Genomic DNA, 16,561 nt, shown 5'->3' on the forward strand with positions numbered 1-16,561 from the left:
ACAGAGATGGCGAACCTGTAACACGCGTGCCATAGGTGGCACGCGAGACGATTTTGCATGGCAAGCGAATTAAGAAAATAAAATAGAAGTGATACATAAAAAAGTTTAGACTTACAGACGAAAGTACTACTGCTTGTATTATATTAAAAGCTAACAGCTATACAACAACAAAAATTTCACTTATAATGAAGCATTAAGGGTTCTACGTGTTTTTTTTATTATTAATAAGTCTATATTTTTATTTCTTTATTTTTGCCATTAATAAGTGGGTACTTAATTATTTTTTTTCGATGTATTAATGCTTTGTTTATATTAAAAATCTTATGTTACACAAACATTAGATGTATTATTATTTCCATGGTATATGGCACGCGACATATTATATTTAAAAAAGGCACTCGGGCTCAAAAAGGTTCGCCATCCCTGTTCTAGAATCTAGACAGAGCCAAAATGTTTTATCGTCGCTGAAAAAATACGTGCGTCATTTTGTCAAATTTCCACGTTCTGGATATTATGACAGATTGCATTGTTTGCGCTAGCAATCGCAATAATGATAAAATATTGACCTTTGTAAATATAATATACGCGTATTTAGATTACGATTAATAATCACCTAAAGAAATGTTCTAGAAAGTTCTGTACACGCTAAAAAGATGATTATTTTTTTAACATTCATTGGCTTACGACCTGTCATTGGCTGGTTTGAATAATTACCTCATACACTGTGTAACATTCACTTTCTATCCACGATTAATAACCGCAAGTTTTCGGAAGTTATTTACAGTTAACTTCCCTATAACGCTGAGATATGTACCGCGTTTATCAATGGGAACGTTGTACGTGGTTAATGTTTTTAAATTGTATTTTAATTTTAAATGACTAATTTAAGTCTTTTTCGCTGGTTAAAATGTAAAAATATAATTAAAAAATTTGACCACATTTAACATTCCCTCTGATAATGCGGTACCTATCTCAACGTTATAAGGGGGTTTACTGTACATACTTGATGTGACAGCACCGTTCATATTGTTCGGTAGAAACTTTATAGGCAACCAAAGTTAGCAAAAACCTTTATGCATGTGAGATTATTTGCCGAAATATTCACATACAAGAAAACGCCTGAAAATATCATTAAAAAACATACTATACTTATTGACACCAGTTGCTTTATTCATAATATTGAGTGTATCCAAATCTCTGTTCACAAATTTTGTTTTGAACAAAGATTTGGACACTCAAAATGTTGTGAAGGCTAAATTCATTAATATTCACCTATTTCTTTACAACTCCTTTCATATTCCTCAAATATTACCTATCATGTCGTAATGTAGGCACAAAATGTTTCACGTTTTGAAATCGGCGCCCACACTCAGAAGTTTAATTTCAATCTGTTTATAGTCTAAACGGATTGAATTGCGTAAAAACGAGCTAATTCCTAACCGTTAGAGGTGGGAAAAATATGATTTTATTTACATTTTTGGCATCCCAACATAAGAAGAAAAATATGGATTTAACAGATAATGATCTCAAATTTAACCACAATAACGTAGAAATCCTAAAAATTATTAATACGAAAAGCCATGAACTGCAACATTTTGAAACAATAGAAATTCATAAAAATATAAATAACAATAAACCCATAATTAACAATATGACAATGACTAAAGCCTCCCCCCTATTGTCTTTATTCCCACTGATAAGAAATAAAAATAAAAATTAAATTATTAAATAAAAATAAGAAACAGCTACTACCCCCTCTTCAACCTTCAACGTCCCAAGGACCCAAGTCTATAATTTGAAATTAGCTTCACATACAGTGTTTGAAAATGATGCGGAATGCATCGAAACACGTGTCACAGTGGATTTTAAGAAATAGTGGTATTTACCAAGTAAAATATTAATTAAAAATGAATTAAAAAAATATATATTTATGGAAGTCTGAGTATTTACAGGGCTTCATTACAGGGATTGATACCACGACACCACTCAATTCAAAGAGTACCACTTCATCGTCTGGCAAATTGCTGGGCGTGTTCTTAGATTCTGATCTCTTTCTTAAGACTCAAATCATCAAAACTAGTACCTACATGTTTTTATCAGCTAATGAAATTTAAAAGCATTCGCAAGAATCTGCTAGTTGATGCTGCCTGTCAATTGATAAATTCGTTTGTAGTATCTAAAATCGATTATTGTAACGGTACATACACGGGTCTACCAAACAAAAAAATAATAATTGATCAAAGTAAAAGGTGCATAAAAAAAATGGAAATCAGATTTTCAGGCGTTTCCCAGTGTGTATAATAATCTGGGTTCGGATATTGCATCTCTGATAAATAAAGGCTTTCTAAATCCAATCATAGATGGCTGTTATGAACTAAATCACGGGACGTCACGAGATTGATCACATTTGTATGACTTTAAAAATTTGAGAAGTGTGGTTGTCAACCATAGGCAGAATGGCGAATGCTACACGTGTGCAGTGGCGTGCACAGAGTTTTTAATCATGGTAGGCAGTAGGGTTGGGTAAAGATAGGGCATAGTAGGCACTAATCGTGTTTCTATATGGAAAGCGAGTAATCCAGAGTATGGTAGGCACTGCTTTTCTGCCTGTATAGAATGCACGCCTGTGCACGAATGTGTAAAGTGATCTCTTAACCAGCCTGTGACAAGTCGTAAGCCCTGTAAATACCCAGACTTCCATATTCTGATATATGAGATATCAAATTAGGCACTGCTTTTCTGCCTGTATAGAATGCACGCCTGTGCACGAATGTGTAAAGTGATCTCTTAACCAGCCTGTGACAAGTCGTAAGCCCTGTAAATACCCAGACTTCCATATTCTGATATATGAGATATCAAATATTTAGCATATCGTAGTCATACAGGAGAAAGTGACCAAGTGCATTTGTTAACAAAAACGTGATCATTGACTATTTGATATCTTACTAGCTTGATATTGTCCTGAAAAAATCCCAAAGGATTTTAAACTTGGAAGTAAATGTAATATATTGACTTGTTAAAAATTACTAACTGCATTGATGTTTATTTTCTTGCCAAGCAAAAGTGACTTAAATGGCCCTCCTGAACATTTTACGTTTTGTCAGTTGGTCACTTTCTCCTGTACGACTACGATATAAGCGTGCTAGATGCTTGAGAGCTCGAGTCGTCCTCGGGAAACTTGATAGTGTAATCTATTATGTATGTGTCGCTAGACCTAATGGCGGAATGAAGGTTCCAACTGCGGCCAAGGGCACTGTCGGTGATTACCGACCACCCCATATGGCGACAGTGAATCACGTGTGTCGCACGGCGCATCGCAAGCGGCGTGCAGCTGAGGACTGCATACATAATGCATCGGTTGCACGTCGATCTACCTAATCCATCGGCGCCAAGACGACCAAAGGGCGATCGCCGCAAACCTTGGAAGTTAAATATGTGCATCCAAAAAATAACTTTACTAACCATACTACTTCTACTACCCACTACCATCACGCCACTTCCCCGCAGGGGCAGGCAGAGAGGATGGAGCGCTACACTCTTCTTTCCTGACGAACACTTCTAGCTTCCTTCACATCCATGCATCTAGTCATACATGCCCTCCGATTACGTAGACTTTTGACACCACCAGATTTTTGACATCACCAGACCAAAGGGCGATCATTGCAAACGTTGGAATCGAAAATATATGACCGTCCAAAAAAAAATTTATAATAATTAAGGAACGATAATCGATAGTCCGCAACTTAATTTTCTTTAAACCCAGGTAACATTTCACGTAATTATTTTTTTTGCTACAAAACACCGTTTTAGTTTTGAAAGTTTTTCTTCGAAATGAGTATATGGTTTTGAAAAGAAAAGAGTCATTGAAAGGTAGAGTTTTAAAAAAAAGATAAAAAATATTTATTCAATATACTTTTATATATTTTTAAATCTACTTCCAATATGTATTATTTAAAAAATGTGTGAGGAAACACGTGTGGCTCCTCACGCAGCCGGTCACGTACTGAATTCTATATTTGCGAGAACCCCTTAATAATAAGGCGAGGGTAGTTGGTAATAGAAACAGAGAGAGAGGAAAGCCGGGGAAATCTTGACACGATCAAGTATTTTGAAATACTTGAAAATGGTCAAGTCAGGAGTCGGAATAATCTCAATACGTCTAACATTGACAAGCCTCACACAACGCATGGAAAATTACATATTTACAGCTGTTGTTAACAGTTTATCATAGAAAATGAAATAAAGGTATCTTGAGTACATCAGATATCAATTAATGATTTTTATCTATTTGAAGATACATAAAAAGTACATAATAACATATAACTTATTTTAATTCTCTTTATTTAGAGAAATTGTATCGATGATAACAATAAAATAAAAAAATAAATAATTGACTAATCGTGTTCAAATGATTGAAGAAGATGTATATCTTCATAAATTGATTCGGCAATCACTTTGTGGTAATATCCATCCATTTCTAATTAGAGTTTTACTTGGTAAATACCACTATTTCATCAAATCTATTGTGAGACGTGTTTCGATGCATTTCGGCATCATTTTCAAACGCCGTGTTTGAAAATGATGCGGAATGCATGAAAACAAGTGTCACAATGGATTTTAAGAAATAGTGGTATTTCCCAAGTAAAACTTAAATTAAAAATTATCATGGTCTAGTGCTTGTGTAGTTACGAATATATACGAATTCCATTTGTGAAAAAATATATGCACACTTATAAAACTCATAAATGTCCAAAAACACATCTACTTTTAAAAAGCAATTCTCTTCGTGTTAACTTAGCATAGGGGAGAAATGATAATATAAGCTGTATCGATTTTACAAAGTAATTCGCCATAACGCAACATTGATCCCATAAATAAGCGATTTTCCAGATATTGTCGTGTTTTTTTCCCCTCCTATTCCGAAAGCCCTCCATTAATATTACAGGAATCCAAATTGCACCTGGGGGAAAAAAGCAGGGAACCGCTACCAAATCATATTATTCCCCGAGCATTATTGATCTTATCCGAGTCATGATAATAAGTACAATACATATGTAGTTCTGTTGCCACAACGGTGCAAACCAAACAATATTACGTATACATTTTGTTCTTTCCACAAAATATTTTAATTCAAAAGTTTTATATTATTTACGTATATAATAATTCCGGTTTTATACCGACAGTTCTTGATGGAACTGCATTTTATATCATAAAATAACAATTACTTATACGGTTTTTTGCCTCACATATTTTAGTTGACCAGTGACCGGGTTTCATCAGCAGTATGGTGATGTCGGTTACGACGAAACCCGGTCATTGGCCGAATAAAATACGTGCGGAATTCTCTCTGCCTACCCCTATGGAGAAGACGGCGTGATGGTTAGTTAGTTGGAGATTATAGTAACAGGTAGATATCAGAAGGATCTCTGGTAGCGCGTTTAGCTACTGTACAAGTCACGGGTTCGATTCCTAGGGGAATGAAAATAAATATTTACTTATGTATTATATGCGATATATACGACATAATATTACTCTAATTATATTGAATATTACCCTTGAACTGTTAGAACACGAAGTGCAGGATAGATCACTTTGATTTATTGTATTTTTTCGTGTTAATACTGCATCGATAGATGTCTATAATATTATTTTTGAAATAATGCAGGAACAAATTGCATCATAATACTGGATACCTAAATAGAATTGGGCTGTTTTTCAATCTCGGTCTATTTTGAACAAAAAAAAAATTGTGGATATACCTTGATATCACAGAAAATCTCTTGAAATACCCATGTAAATACATAATGTACTATGATTCCTAATATTCCATAAAAAAATGAGCAATTTTATCCATTTTAAGCATGGCAAACATAAAAAGTATGTTCGTGATCACACGATTTATATACATTTTCTGAGATGCGGATTCTAATATTTTCACAAATAAACAGTTTTTTTTTCAAATAGGTAGATACCTACTTATATTTTAACTATCATAATAGCCCTCTTTCTTTATTATCAAATTCTATCTCACGCAACAATAAAAAATCAGATATGTCGCCTTTAATTTAATTACACGTGCTATTTATTTATCAAAAAATTCTAAATACAATAATTGATTGAATGATGCAACCAAAAGGGACATACTAGAAATACAAAAATATAAATGAGAAATAGAAATTACTCATCGGGAATATTATATATACGAATGTGACTTATGTATGTAATATGTTTTGAAAAAAAATAAACTTAAGTATGCAAATTCGAAAGCAATGAGTTTCCGATAGAATTTTTTTCTTAAATCCAGGCAAATAACATCGTTATTTGTTTCAAATTCCAAAATTACGTAAAAGACATTTTATGTGGTAACTATAAAAATTATGCATAAAATTCCTTATCAAATCGTCTAGTGCAGATTAAACGAAAAAAGTGCGTGATGCAGAAAATAATTCAAATACAATAGAACAAAATGGAATATTTTATAAAAGATTCCATGATAAACGTCAAATTTAAAGATTAATTTATTTCATAATACATCATATTTTTTATAGGTAATTGCGTAGAATGTATAATAAAAATAAATTAAATATATTTTAAGTACGTTTAATGGTCAAGAAGCCCCCCAAATTATCAACAATAAAAAACAGATGTTCATTAAAAAATAATCCGTTATTTTCAATGTCATTTGAAAATATACAAATACCATAAAATACGTAATAAATTGTATCTTTAATATCTAGAACCATAAAAGTCTATTCAAATAACGATTATAAACAATCACAATGTTAGTAAACTGTCATTTTTGGAAAATAAACTTATATTTCACTTACTTGATGCAGCTCTTGCCGTTTTCGGACAATCCGACGTAAATGTTTGTTGAAGTCATCTTAATTGTTAAGAAATATTAACGATATTTGAAAATTAAGACGAGAATTTTTTATTAATTCACCGAACAATAAACTCGCGAACCACCCGTAAAATCAAACAAAATGCAATGCACGCCGAGAATTTTATTGGTCAGAAATTGTTTTCAAATTTCACCGACAGGGTTCACTACACATGCGCGAAAGTGTTGCTAATACAAAAAAATACTTAAAATTTGTTATTATGCAAATCGTTTTATAAAAATATATCTTTATTTCTTCATTTCACAAAATAGTGGGATTAGTTTATTTTATGTTTATGTTTAGTTGAATTGAAAAATTTTACAATTTGCAACCATTACGTACTATTTACTCTGATAGTCAAACAGGTACCTGTTAATTAAAATAAAAAATCTCAATGTTGTCATATGAATGAATCAAACCTGTCAACAACGAAATCGGCTTGTATTCGTTTGGAGTTTTGTGTAATGCAAAGAAATCTTAATTATTACAGAAATATGTAAAAATATTGGACAATGCTTAATCAAGTGGCCGTGGAGGCATTACATTCAGCCACTTATGTGGAAAACTATCTCGATTGCGTTGAGAATTTACCGGACGATCTTCAAAGGCATTTGACGCGTATGCGAGAGCTAGATGTCAGTTACAGAGGTAAACATACGTTTTATTTACGCATATTTCTTTCATTATTCGCGTGGATTGTTGTTTTTAATACGGTTTTTGTGTTTTAGCGTGTATAAGGGACGTAGAGAATAACCTGAATAGCTGTATGATACCGAAAGATGATCCAAGTACGAATCGCGCCAACAAAAGAGCTCGTGCTTTATTCAGAACACGGCAATCGTTGATTGCCGCCCAAGAATTAGGTGATGAGAAATTACAACTTGTGCAAATTATTCAAGACCTCATCGATAACAAATCTCGGCAACTTGACCAGGATTACAGAACTTTGGGTTAGTACTAAAAAGATTTTCTATTTTTAGACATCGACACAAATTTTGGATATCTTCAATATGCTACGCATGTTTAACTTTTTATAATTCATATTCTTATAAAAATATTTAATCGCTTTATGAAATTGTAATGCAATTCATAATTATTCAAAGCCTCATATTCATATTATATATACCAAAAAAGTAACATGTGAAGTGGCTGTATACTATGGCGTTGCCGCTATAAATTTTTTGGTTAAACTCTTTTCTTTTAATGTTTGAATGATGTGGCTATTTCAAAGAAAAAATAAAAAAAATAGTCATTTATTTTTTACTCTTAAATTCATAAAAAAAATGAGCTGGACGAACTCATAAGAATTATTATATTATTGTTTACCATTTCTTAGATACAAGTGAGATGTATGATATCGGAGAAAATAACTCAAATAAGAGAAGTTTTTTGTGTAATTTAGCTGATTTTATTCAAAATATTTTTTTTATTAATGCCTTTAAAAATGCATAAAAAAATAACATGTCACTTATTCAAACTCAAATTAGTTCACAATTATTTTTTTTTGTGTCAAATGGTGCAATTCCAGATTTAAAATATATGTCAAACAGGACTAAAACAGTAATTTTAAAGTTATTATAATCTATCAGGCCATTCTTATTTACTTATACCTATAGCCACCATTGTCCGCCTGCGTAGTGTAATAGTCAGCTCGCTCGGCTACCATTCTGGAGGTCCCGGGTTCGATTCCCGGGGGGGGTTGATATAAATATAAGTGATTTTTTCACAGTAATTTTTCACTCAATACTACCCTGAAGTGGAGGGCTGGCCAATTTTCCTTCATATGTTAATGATCAAGATAACACTGCGTTTATATGATGCAGTGCCCTATGCACCATCGGGTGCGGATAAGGGTTTGAATGGATGATATGACACCAATGCCACAATTTCAATATATTTTATTATTTATTTATAATAATACTAATAATAATAATAACTCTTTATTCCAGCTTGACTAAGTGGTAGGTGCAATACTTAGTCAGCCCTATATGTTTTACAACATTTTTTTATACAATGAAATTAAAAATAATAAACTAATAAGAGAGTGAAAGAAATAAAAATATGTAAACATAATATGCCAAAAATATATATAGTATGTAATTTATTTATACGGCACAAGGGCCTTTTACAATTTAATATAAAAACAATAAGAACGGTGCGTTTTTATGAAATAATTCACAAAATTATTGATGTATAGTTGAGTAGCTGTTAAGCTGTTCTTTGGATGTTTTATGTAGCAGTTTCTTTCAACTGATTAATTGTATAAGGTCTTTAGTAAACTAAGTTGGATACTCTTTGTTTTATTGTTGCCTAATCTGATATCTTGTTAATTCCAGAATCTCATTATGGCAATGGCAACAGCGTCAAAGAGGATTCCATGTCGGTAGATCCTCCCTCATCAGTGAAGGATTCGTGCAACAATAATTCTGGAGGCAACGGGGGCCTGCAGTCTGGAGGGGCAAACAACGGAGGCTCTGGGAACGCAGCGAGGACCCCCGCCAGCCCCCCACACAATCACGACAGGGACAGGGACAGGGATAAAGACAGAACAGGTTTGTCATAATTATTTATCAATTATTTCTTTTATATTTTTTTACAAAAATGTTAGTAATATAAGTATCTCACTCATTAGCCGAGATCTTTATGTCTACTGGTTACGAGACGTACCCGTCTCTTCGTCAGGACAATCACTACAACAGCACCAAACAACCATAATACTATGTTTTGAATATTGAAAGTATTAACTTTGTGGATCATATTGATATATTATTTTGAGAAATAAAAAGATTTTTTTTTTATCCACTCACATTTTTATTAACCAACTAGTTTCAGCAACAACCTGTTGCCCTCTTCAGGGTTTAATTTATGACTCAAGTCATGGCAACCAGGGCAACAGGTTGTTGCCGAAACTAGTTGGTTAGTAAAAATGTGAGTGTATCAAGAAACAAAGTCTTTTTACTGCTCGAAATAATATAGCCATAATATTAATACTATCCGTCACCACCATAGCACTATTCACACACTTCAAACATTTTTTGTAGTTTTACATATACGATGTACTAATCATTGTGCTATCTTCTTTACTCATGTACCTAACACTTAAAAGCGTCTCTTCAACAGTATGTAAAAGATGCTTTTAAGCGTTTCCCGCAAACAATGTGTCAAGTATCAGTACTCAAATCCCTGATGGAAGAAAATATTTATTTTTATTTTTAAAAAATATTTAGTTCCCTCGTTTACTCATCTTTTTGCTCTTCCCAGGAGAACGGGCATCAAAACGCGCCCGTCGCAGTCGCACCGACGGCATATCAAGTAACGAGAACGACCGCGGCAACGGCCCGTCAGACAGCCGGGGTGGCGGGGAGATGCGGGGGGCGCTGGAGAGGGAGCCCCCTGCGCCGCCGCCCCCTCCCCCGCCACCGCCACCCGACCCCCCGCAGAGGGGCAACCAGAGTACCGGATCTAGTAAGAAAACGGGGGCTGGGAAGTTAGGTTAGAAAGCTTTTTTATATATGATTTGTAAACACCATCCACCCACAAGTTATTTTGTCACGCAAAGATTAGCTACCTCGCAATTCTACCTAGTGATGTGACAAACCCTTTTTACTATAATTATATTAACACATTTCAAACAGGTGGTTTTTACGTCTGCGGACCGCTGGTGCCGGGATTTGATAATTATTTGCATGTTAAGAGATTGGTACATAATATGTATTAATATAAAAACATTAAATATGTAATTCCTTCTTTTCTGACTTTGACATGAGGCCGGCGCAGAAAGTAAAAATACCCTTCCCGTCCTTAAGCATGAATCAACCGAACTGGTAAAAATACTTTCCCGTCTGAAGTGTGTTAAAACATTGTTGTCAGGTGGTTTTTTCATCAATTCTGACCCTAATTAGTATCACAAGTAACCTAATTTATAGTAACCACAAACCCAATTCCGATATGTACAATGTTTTTTGGCATCTCGCGCTTTACCAAAAGTAAGCAAATAGAACGCTTAAAAGCGTCTTTCATTCTCTACGAACAGTATGTAAAAGACTTAAAGCATTTCCCGCTAACAGTGTGTTAAAATATTTATGTACTTCAAGAATCTTATGTCCATTTTTTAAATTCATTTTCTATTTTACCTGATTACAACCATAATTGCCAAATATATGGAAAAAAAAAAGAATCGCACGCTCAATAATCAAATGACCAAATTTAAAATTTGGATAAATAAAGTTACATTTCTTGTAATGCCATGCATCTATAATGAACACAATACATACTTCTGGTTACATAGAAGATGTTGCAAGATATGTGACTCAATTTTTTCTAAATTTCTAATTTGTTTAATTTATTTTAAGGTGTATAATATCCCATAAATGTAATATTTGCTAGCAAATAACACTTAGTAGCATTCAAAGTTCTATTTATTAACCTGTAGAGTGGTACTAACGTACCAGTACTATGCCTCAAAGTACCACTGTGTTGTGATGGACTCTCTTACATAATATTTTAAGGAATATTTACATTAACGTTTTATTCATTTTTGAAACAGCATGTTAATGACATCTATACAATGTTATAAATTGGTATGAAGAGGTTGTGGTTTATATTACTTTAAAATTTGTATGAATAAATTGTAGTTTTGATTACTTTTAAATTAATATGAATAGGTTGTGGTCCCATGGTAGTATCGCAGACTTCTGATCTTAAGATTCGTGATTCGATCCCCCACTCTGCCACAATTTGACTCCTATTATAACGGAAGACATGCTTATTTCAAAATAGCTCACAAAATAAATATTTTTGAATGAAAATAGATTGCGCTTTTTCTGTTAATTTTTTTAGACGAATGGCTAATCCTTTTTTTAACATTTCATTATTTTTTTCATGCACAAGTGCAGCCTAAAACATCACAATTTAAAAAGCCAGCTGTTTTGTGTTTATTTATTATGTTTTTATACATATTTCTTAATATGCAGATCTAGTGTTTATAACTTTTACATATACACTATGTATATATTTCCATTTAAATGTCTCGAGTTCCAATCTTTTATATCCCACTTTTTTTTATCAATAAGAGTAGTACCGATCGTCATGTGATTTTTTTAAATGCTCGATTGATATTAATTTATATACATATATATATATATCAATATATATTTTTAAATGTTATAATAACTATTATGATTCACTGGAAGGAGTTAGTATTACGCCTATATCCACTTATACGATAATAGTTGAGTTTCTCATATATTTTTTTATTATTTGTTTTTATATAATTTGTGGTGTTTCAGGCACGGGGAAGAAAAAGAAACGCAAGGCCCGGCAAACGGTCCAGAGCTCACAGCGCGACGAGACTCCGCCCCCCGAAGATCCAGACCCGATAGATCCGGACGAACCTACCTACTGCCTCTGTGATCAAATCTCCTTCGGCGAGATGATTCTGTGTGACAATGATCTGTGTCCTATCGAGTGGTTCCACTTCTCGTGCGTGTCGCTCACCACCAAGCCCAAGGGCAAGTGGTTCTGCCCCAAGTGCCGCGGAGACCGTCCCAACGTGATGAAGCCCAAGTCCCAGTTCCTCAAGGAGTTGGAGCGATACAATAAGGAAAAGGAAGAGAAGGCGTAGTATTAATTACTCTGTACTTGCATCAGGGTTCCAATTATCTCCTCGCGAAGAACTTGACGGTCCCTACTTATATCCTTAAAAATATTACAATTTCTGGAACATGTGATGTGCTAGAACATAGAGATCATACTGTATTAACACATTTCGGACGAGTGTTTTTACGCCTGCGGATCACTGGCTTGATAATTTTATACGTATAGTTAAGGCCTTTACAAAGAGTGTTACATAAGATTCATATAAAAAACATTAAATAATTCCTTTTTTCTGCCTTTGAAGTGAGGCCGACGCGGAAGGTAAAAATACCCTTCCCATCCTTAATCGTTAATTGACCGAACGGGTAGAAATACCTTTCCTGTCCCAAATGTGTTAACACTTCTGGACAAAACAACATTACAAGCTGAAGCGCATTGATTTTATATTCATTAGCATCCAAATAAATAAGAGAGCTATTTGAAGACATAAATTATTACAATATCTTCATCGATATCTCAACATAGATTAAGAAAAATCTGGAAGTCTGGGTATATACAGGGTTTACGACCTATCATAAGCTGTTTTAAGTGATCACTTTATAAATGTGTAACATTCTTCTCATAATTGACAACCACACTACTTAAACATCAGAAGTTTTATTTATCCTTCAGTTGATACCTTTCACGTGCTAGTTCTCGTCACCATTTGTGGTTGAGTTTTTTTAATTTTATTAGCAGGGGCCTTCTTAAAACATATTTAACATTCTTTCAGAATTATTTTACATACTAAAAGACGCTTGAAAACACGATGTTTAACCCAGATTTGTAAATAATGATATGGGTACACTAAAAATATTGCAAATTTCATTGTTTTTACAACAGTAATACGCTATCGCAGATAAAGTTGTTTTGTTACATCATCAGTATAATTTTATTATTGTTTTATTTGTCCTTACTGTGACAGTTGATACGCTCTCTTAATGACATAAAAATTGTTAATATATATGTGGATATACGTGGACACCATCGAATTCTTTTTTTTTCATTTCATTGAATACTTATTTTCTCATTCATGTATTAATATGTATATACGTTTACACAAATTAGGGAAGTCTTCATATTTTGCAGAGTGGTCTGTAATCTGATCTAAAGAAAAAAAGGTTTTTGAAAAAATCGGAACCCAGTCAATGTAATCTTAAATATTTAATCATGAGTCTATTGTACTCTTATTAAACAAAGATAAAAAATAGATGCATATTTCAAATTGTAAATGAAAACACTTGTTTTTTGCCACTTGAGTTAAATTTATTTTAATGACTAGTTTCGGAAGCTAAAGATGCTTTCATTTTCAGGTCTGAATATAAACTAAAGCATAAATAATTATCTGTACTGTAATGAGGAGGTTGGGGGGGGGGGTAAGTTAGTTAAAATAAATATAACTCAAGTGGTAAAAAATCGAGTGTTTTCATTTACAATTTCATAATGTCTTACCACAAAGTGAATGCCGAAACAATAAATAAAACATATTTAAAATCATACATTAAACTTGTTGAAAATGTATATTTTTTTTTGTTTCTTTTGAGAAAATATAATTTACATATAAATAAAAAATTAAAATAAATTTTATCTCATTCCAACTTTTAATTAAAATAAAAAAATATTAAAAAAAGCAATTCTTTGAATATTTCTTCACTGTAGGGAATTTCTGTTGTTTTGTTTTCATATTACTGCTGTATCTAATTATTTATTTTCAAATGTCCAATACAAATTTAAATTTGTTTATTTTTTTATGATAGATTCCACACAATTGAAAAAATATTCTATGTATATATTGAAAGTATAACCTGAGTGTTTATTTTGGGAATCTTTTTATAACTATCTTGCATCATTTACTCGAACCCATTCCACGAGAAATTCCACCAAGCGACTCCAATAAGACAGATGTCATGTTTATAGGCATTCCGAGATAGTTTTTTTTTTTCAGAATAATCCAATGAACTTGGAATGTTTTCTAAATTTGGAAGCCAATTCCTTCCCTCACCGTCCTAGCTGGAACGGCTTGTCTTATTTCCTTTTGTAAGTGTACATTCTAAGTCAATCAGCGGGACAGTTCATTGCCAATTGCACAAGCCACTCAAGATATAAAATCAAACAAAATACAGGATTAAATAAAATTAATTATACATTTATTATATACTTATTAAATTCTCAATAGATATATGTACATAGTTTCTTTTTGAAACCAGTAAACGATTTCTTTTTCATATAAAGATACAAGTCAAGATGCCATTACTTACCAAATCCCATTTGTAGCTCTATGGAACTAAGTCATCAAATATAGTCTAAACTGCATATGAAATGATGAACTATCTTGTGTGTGAATTAGAGAAGATGTCACTGATTTTATCAATAGCATCTTATCGGAGTGGCTTAGTGAGGCGACGTGTAAATTTTTTGTACCATGTTTATGTGATCACTTTTTTATTTAAACTCAATTTTTTTAAACAATTTCCGCGATGTGCAGATTGAAATGTCTTGAATTTTTTTTAACAATTTATATTTATTAATCTCTAATTAACCAAGTTTATACAGATGTATTATTGTATTGCTGAAAACATTGTTGGGTTTAGTATTTGATTTTTTATTTTTAAAAAAACTTTCAATGAAAAGCTACCACTTTTAGTTTTGTCATGTTCATGGAGAATATATATTTGTACATAATTAAGGTATTTTAATATTTGTTAGATAACTGGAACTCTTTTGTGACCTATATATAATTATTGTATTAGAGTCTGACTAATAATAAAATAAATATTATTGCACATCTAAGTATTTTTATTTTATTATTTTTTTCCACTTTTTCTTTTGATATGTATATGTTGTAATATATACATTATGAAATTTGTGATACTATTTGATTATTTATGATTTAAGGCCCAGTACTCGTTAAGTCGCAACTTCATTTTCTCTAAATCCAGGTAACATTTTACATAATTGATTTTTTTCATAAAACACCCTTTATGCATTGAAAAAACAAGTTTTTCTTCGAAATAATTATATGGTTTTGAAAACCATAAGTGAGTTATTGAAAGGTAAGGAGTTAAATTTTTTATTTATATATACATATTCGAAAAAAAAATCCAAGATACATTTTTGGATATTTTTTTTTTTAAATTGGCATGATCAGACATGTGACCTCTCTGGTGGAATGAAGTCTGTGTTTTTTTTTTTTTTTGAATTACCTAACGTCCAAGTGACTCTGAAATCTAGCTACGGCTTATGCAACACCGTTTATCATGTCCCTACTCAGGCTTCAACTTTAAAAGTTTCATAGCCTATGCCTACTTGTGAGTGGATTTACTCTTTATGTTTAAAGTTACTATAATTTCATGTAATTCATGAGTGAAAATTCTAGGCAAAAACACTCGCCTTTTGAAGTCTGTGTTAGCGAATATCCCCTTAAGTACCTTTGTGAAAAGAAAATTTATGCATGTGTGTGTGTGCATATAAAATCTCTTCTTCAATGAGGCTTCCAATTCCGAAGATAAAATCTGAGGTATCAATACAGCAAATAAAAACAATATTTCGAACACCATGGCTTTAATAAACTGTAACATAGGGTACATTACTAGCTAAAATAGAATGCAATGCATAGTCAATTTACATATTTATAATCAATACAAGAATCATTTTATTCCTGCTGCGTATAGGTACAATTTTTTTTAATGTCTCGTAACATAAAGATTTATTGAATAGAAATAACATTAAATATAAGAGATCATATTTTCTGAAATACAGAGCATTGCCTAGATATTGGTAATACATAATATATATTAGATTTATAAATAATCTCATTGCAGTTATTACTGTAAAAATATTATTCTGCTATTCTGAATACAAGAGAAAACCTACTCCATAAAGAAAAATGAAGGCAAATTCAAGGTGTTTAAAAAATATATGCAAATGCAAATACAACCATAATTCCTGGGTTATTTCATAAAATCTACCATAATATACCCTTTCATTATTATTGCACTTAAGATTTAAAAAGAAATGCAGCCGCCTCAGTTTTGAAAATAATC

The 16,561-nt window shown here is 32.3% G+C and overlaps 1 protein-coding gene across 1 annotated transcript; it reads left to right on the forward strand.

Moving 5' to 3' along the window:
- Positions 1-7,277: 7,277 nt before the first annotated feature.
- LOC148308228 (inhibitor of growth protein 2) lies at positions 7,278-14,148 on the forward strand. The gene is made up of 5 exons (XM_088262152.1): positions 7,278-7,532; positions 7,613-7,834; positions 9,221-9,436; positions 10,146-10,376; positions 12,173-14,148. The coding sequence occupies exons 1-5, from the start codon at positions 7,397-7,399 to the stop codon at positions 12,505-12,507; spliced, it is 1,140 nt and encodes a 379-aa protein (XP_088118278.1). The 5' UTR covers positions 7,278-7,396; the 3' UTR covers positions 12,508-14,148.
- Positions 14,149-16,561: the final 2,413 nt, after the last annotated feature.

Source organism: Brachycentrus maculatus, unplaced genomic scaffold, assembly GCF_059751285.1.
Source record: "Brachycentrus maculatus isolate JH-2025_06_01 unplaced genomic scaffold, ASM5975128v1 h1tg000173l, whole genome shotgun sequence".
NCBI classification, from domain to species: domain Eukaryota; kingdom Metazoa; phylum Arthropoda; class Insecta; order Trichoptera; family Brachycentridae; genus Brachycentrus; species Brachycentrus maculatus.

Bases quoted from the DNA above. Each gene is read 5' to 3' on its own strand.
- LOC148308228 (XM_088262152.1), top strand. From the start codon at position 7,397: ATGCTTAATCAAGTGGCCGTGGAGGCATTACATTCAGCCACTTATGTG. The intron at 9,437-10,145 runs GTTTGTCATAAT...TGCTCTTCCCAG, and splicing joins CAGGGATAAAGACAGAACAG to GAGAACGGGCATCAAAACGC. The intron at 10,377-12,172 runs GTTAGAAAGCTT...GTGGTGTTTCAG, and splicing joins AACGGGGGCTGGGAAGTTAG to GCACGGGGAAGAAAAAGAAA.